This window comes from Propithecus coquereli, unplaced genomic scaffold (genome assembly GCF_000956105.1).
Source record: "Propithecus coquereli isolate 6110/MARCELLA unplaced genomic scaffold, Pcoq_1.0 Scaffold110, whole genome shotgun sequence".
NCBI lineage: Eukaryota > Metazoa > Chordata > Mammalia > Primates > Indriidae > Propithecus > Propithecus coquereli.
This window is the reverse complement of record NW_012134970.1, coordinates 1,425,943-1,431,662: the sequence shown is the minus strand read 5'-3', so window position 1 is coordinate 1,431,662 and position 5,720 is coordinate 1,425,943. Positions and strand designations below refer to the sequence as shown.

The 5,720-nt window shown below is 34.3% G+C and overlaps 1 protein-coding gene across 1 annotated transcript in view; it reads right to left on the bottom strand.

Annotated features, from left to right (window-relative positions):
* Positions 1-5,720, bottom strand: part of WDR70 (WD repeat domain 70) — a 315,052-nt gene that overhangs the window by 295,418 nt on the left and 13,914 nt on the right. Inside the window, exon 5 of the mRNA XM_012649467.1 lies at positions 777-972. Within this exon, the coding sequence (XP_012504921.1) occupies positions 777-972 (196 nt within the window). The remainder of the gene's footprint in view (positions 1-776; positions 973-5,720) is intronic.

Here is a 5,720-nt window from a genome sequence, read left to right as displayed (position 1 = left end):
TATTTGATCAACTATAGACAGACTAACAAATTTGCTATACTATGTACTGAACACGAACATATATATATATATGCAAAGAATATATATTTGGACAGTCACTGAAAGATTTAAAAAAGCTGTGTGTTTCTTTTCTGTTATTATTTTTCATTTTATCTCATAATTATTACTGAAAATATTTCATCACATAGAGAAGGGATATGTTAAAAAATCATCTACTCCAGGTGTCGAATACACAAAGTACACCATTAGTTTTCTTTATTACTTTTTCCTTTCACTATTTTGGAGGTTATATATTTTATTTCTATTCTTAGGGCAATTACTCTTAAAATTATAACTTGCATAGTTGGCTTAAACTAAAGTTAACTATTATCTCTAGCCTCCTTCCAAATAATACCTCAAAATGAATGAACTCTAATTCCACTCCCCCATCTTCCACTTCATTGTTGACAACAATTTTATTTTGTTTTTAAATCTCCCCAAATTTATTTACCATCATTATTATTTATACTCAATATGCACATATGTATATGTATTTAATAGATTTAACAAAATCTTTTATTAATTTCTTTTTAACACATCGCTTGCTTCTCTCCATTTATTATTTTTGAGTTGTTTCCTTCCTCCTGAAGCTCTTTCAATAAGGGCTCTCAGTAATAAATGCAGATTTTTTTTTAATTGGCTCTTACTCATAAGTAACAGTTTAGCAGGGAACTAATCCCTACATTACTTTACGGTACTACTCTATTGAATTCTTAAATTACCACTGAAATACTTACTTCCTCCTCTTCCTCTTCATCCTCCTCTTCTTCCTCTGCTTCCTCTTCTTCATTAAGAGGTGGAGGTAAAGGACCAAGGATATCTTCCTCCATAAGATTAACCGGTTCTTCTATCATTTTAGGGGGTAAAGGAGGGCCAATTAACTCATCATCAGAAGAATCAGAACTCTCTTCACTTTCACTGCTACTTGTGTCCCTGAAAATACAGAAACAGAAACTCTTTGCTTCTGCTGCAATACAACAGCACAATTCACAACTGCAAAGATGTGGAAACAACCCAAGTGCCCATCAATACATGAGTGGAATAATAAAGTGCGGTATATGTATACCATGGAGTTTTACGCCATCACAAAAAACAATGGTGATCTAGCATGTCTTATATTACCCTGGATAGAGCTGGAGCCCATTCTACTAAGTAGTGCAAGGATGGAAAAACAAGCACCACATACACTCACCATCGAATTGGTATTAACTGATCAACACTTAAGGGCACATATAGTAATAACATTCATCAGGTGTCAGGCAGGTGGGAGGGGGAGGAGAGGATGGGTATGTTTGCACCTAATGAGTATGGTGTGCACCCTCTGGGGGAATGGACACGATTGAAGCTCCAACTCAGGTGGGGCAAAGTCAATATATGTAACCCAAACATCCGTACCCCTGTAATATGCTGAAATAAAAAATTTTAAAAATTAAAAAAAATAAAAAAAAAAGAACACACTCTGGAGATAGTATTGATTTCTCAGGAAAGCTTGCCTTTCTTTTTAACAACTGGGTTGTTTAAATATTTTTAAATCCTTAATTCAAACATTAAATATTTAATGCAAATATTATTTTATCTTAAGAAAGTAAAATAAACAAACAAAAAAAACTTCTATCTTACCCAAACATAAAGTCAAGAATAATGGGTCATAGGAAGCATATGTTAGAGGCCCATTAGATCATTATCACTAAAGAGACAAAAGAACAAAGGAATGTGGCAGAAAAATTACAAAATACTAGATCTATAAGAATGAAAACCACTGAGATAACCAATGCCTCTATTAACTATATATTAATCTAATCCCTGTTTGCCACAGGAGCAAATAAAGCCAGCCATGTAAAGTTAATATTACTCCCAAAATATTTCAATATAATTTCTGAAATACAAATTATTTCTCAGTGCTAATCCAAGTTTGCCACATTGCTAAAATATTAAATGTAGCATTTTCAGATTCTAAAAACACCTTACTCTAGGGCATATCATACTGATTCCCAACTGTTTTTGTATCTTCCTCACCTAAGGACTATTATCCACTCTCGTTAAAGTCTCTATCAAACACCTCCAGGCATTCCGAAAGCTACCACCATCCACTATCCCTCCACTCCCCACCAAAGAGTTGAGAATTCAGCATTCCTAGTTATATTAATTAATCTTTCAACTATCTTATAGGATTAAAAGTGTCACTGCCTTCTAACGAACTATCTTGGGAATGTAAGCTCCAGGAGAGGAAAAATTTCTGTTTTGTTCATTGTTGTGTTTCTAGCACCTAAATGCCTGACATATAGCAGAAGTCCTTAATATCTATTGAAAGAAAAACTGAGATTTTTCTTTTTGTTTTACACTAGGTTCAAAACTGAAAGGAATAAATTCTCACAGAGCTAAGAGCTAGCAAAGCTCCATAAGGATTTCAGTTTCTAGATTTGAGCTAGGCAGTGGTCTAGCTCACCATCTCCAGCATCAAAGACCTTCTTTCTAATTGAACAGGTTAAGCTTAGTTTATAATGAGGGTCTTTACACTTGAGAGTTAGTTCCCTCTACTGGCTCACTCTTCCCAGAGATAGTTACACAGCCTCTTTCTCATCATTCAAGTTTCCTCAAATGTCTCCTCCTAAAAGAGGCTTCAAAGTACACTAAACTTTAATGCACATATCACCAGTCTCCATTACCTTAATTACCTTACTTTATCTTCATTATATACAAGCTAAATTATCTTATTTGATTAGTTATTTAGTTATTTAGTTGTTTATAATATGTTATCTATCCCTTCAAATCCCCCCGCCACAATGTGAGCTCAACAAGAACAGAGGTCTCATCTGACTTCCTAATTGCTATCTTCCCAGTGCCTAACCCCCAGCACATGCTCAATAAATAATAGTTGAATGACTGAATAAATTTATATTAAGCTATTCACACTCAATTTTTCTCCCTCATGATTAAAGCACAAGTTTCCAGCTATACTGGATTAGAAGTCAGACTTTTTTAATACAAAATTATTCAAGCCATCCAGAGCTATAAACTGAAATGTTGACCCTTAGCACCCATGCTAAGTTAACTGAGTTAGCTAGTTCAGAAGTAAGCACTGAACTGAGAGCTAAATGGATCTGTATTGACTTCATGGCTCATTATCCAGGACTAATACCCACATAAAATCTGGACGGATACATTAGCTTCCATACAGCTTCTAATTCCATTTCTGGTTTTTTGCTTCTACAGTGCACAAACCAAAAAAATAAAGAATTTTTAACATATTTTCATATTCTGAAAAAGAAAGTCCATGAAAGTCTGTCCAAAAATGTCTCTGACAGGAAACAGAATACATTCCATGTTTAAAATATGCCTTGATTCAACATGGTGCCAAGACATGAACTAGAGCCTGAGAAACAGTACACACTAGACAAGAAAATAGTTGAATCAAATTCTTTTTTTTTTAATTTCTCAGTTGACTTTTTAAAAGAGATTTTAACTAAGATTAAGTAATGTCTGCAGTTGTACAATTTCAATTTAGGAACTAAATTCATAAGCAAAATTCACTCTTTCTGGTATTAATTCCTAAAAAGGAAATGCAAATGCCTAAACAATTCATACCTTACAAATTTGAAGTACGTGAATATTTCTCTCCTATTCTGAAGCTGTATTTCATGGGATAAATGACATACTTCTTTTGTGTATTTGGTTTTTGAATGATAACCTACATCCCTGTATTTCTTTAAAGCCAATAAAAGTAGTAGTCAGGTGACTAGCTTTCTCTGAACCAAATTTTAATACTACTGCAGATTTTTAAAAAATTATTGGTATGTTTTAGGAAACAGACTCTCAACATAACACAAAGGGAAAAAAACTAATGCGATAATTATTTAAAATATATAAATGACTGAATAAAATACAGCAAAGAGAGAAGAGTAATCCCAGAAATGAATTCAAATTATAAGAAACAATTTATATTTAACAAGTAGACATTAAAAAGCAATGAAAAAATGGGCCAGGCACAGTGGGGTCATGCCTATAGTCCTAGCATTTTGGGAGGCTGAGGCGGAAGGATAGCTTGAGTCTGGGAGTTGAAGACCAGCCTGTGCAACGTAGCGAGACCCGTCTCTACAAAAAAAAATAGAAAAATTAGCCAGACATGGTAGTGTGTGCCTATAGTCCCAGCTACTGGGAAGGCTGAGGCAGGAGGATCACTTGAACCCTGGAGTTGGAGGTTGCAGTGAGCTATCATGCCACTGTACTCTAGCCCAAAAAAGGCCAGGTGCAGGATGGCTCATGACTGTAACTCCAGCACTTTGCGAAGCCAAGATGGCTTCAGGCCAAGAGTTTGAGACCAGCCTGAGCGACATAATGAGACCCTGTCTCTACAAAGAAATATAGAAAAACTAGCCAGGTGTGGTGGTGCACACTTATGGCCCCAGCTACTTCAGAGGTTGAGGCAGGAAGATTGCTTGAGCTCAGGAGTTCGAGGTTTCAGTGAGCTATGAGGATGCCATGGTACTTCTGCTCAGGCAACACGTAAGACCCTACCTCAAAAAAAAAAAAAAAAAAAAAGAAAGAAAGAAAAAGCTTCTTAGAACAAAACAAAATCACTACCTTTATCCTCTTTTTTATTCTTTATAACAACCATTAATTTAACTATCTAATATATAATCGAACACCTGAATAGAAATAGAAGAAGTCATCTAATCATGGCAATAAAGAATTCCTAGCTTGATAAGTCCTTATAAATAGGAATCCTGTCTTAATTGTCTGTTTTTTAGAACCTAGAACACTGCCTGGCCCATAGGCAGAACTTCATAATTTTTCTTAAGAAACAATTCATAGCCAGGCAAAAAGTCAGCAACATTTTGTTTGAGTCCATTACCAACTTGGTCATTGACTCCTGTCACCCTGTAAAAGTTACTTGATTTCTGAATGTTTACATGTGTTTTCCTAATATGAAAAATGTTAGGAGCATTATTTACTGATGCGTTGAGTAGTGGAAAGGCCCAGTACATTTGCGATAACTAACTAAATACTCAACTGCATAGAAGTGGTTCCAACAATTCCCAGAACGTGACCCTCATTCCCAGCTCAAAGTAATTTTTCAAGCTCTTCCCTAAAGTGTAGTCCTAGGATGAGGTAATCACAAGAGAACACTAAATTGAATTCTAAACTTCCTAGGAACCACAGCAAAAAGGGAAATGGTGTACTATGTGTCTAATAAAAGAAATCATTTAGAAAAGAAAGAGAGTGTTTTTGGTCTAGGTCCTAAATTCTAGAAATAACTTATTATATGCATTCTAATATAGTATAAAACATCTTGGATTATGCTTTGCAGTAAATATAGATGTTCTTGAAGTGTACTTTCTTAAAAACAGGATTCAAAGTTTTAATTAAATTTAGCCAAACTGAAGTTATTTTTATAGTAACATGATTCAATGCACAGAAATGGCTTACGGAATCCTATAATAGATATAGAAAATGTATATTAAATATATCTGATATTAATATTAATATATTCCCAACCGAGTTTTTGACAGGTCTCTTCATCTGCCATGCATTATTCAAGGCCTTCTGAGATAGGGGTAAGCAAACTTCCACTCTTTGATCAATGAAATGCAGTAACAAAATTATATTATTATATTTTTCTTAATGTTTATTTCTATCTTTGTATTTTATAATTATAATGTCAATAGTAGTTCTGAAATTTT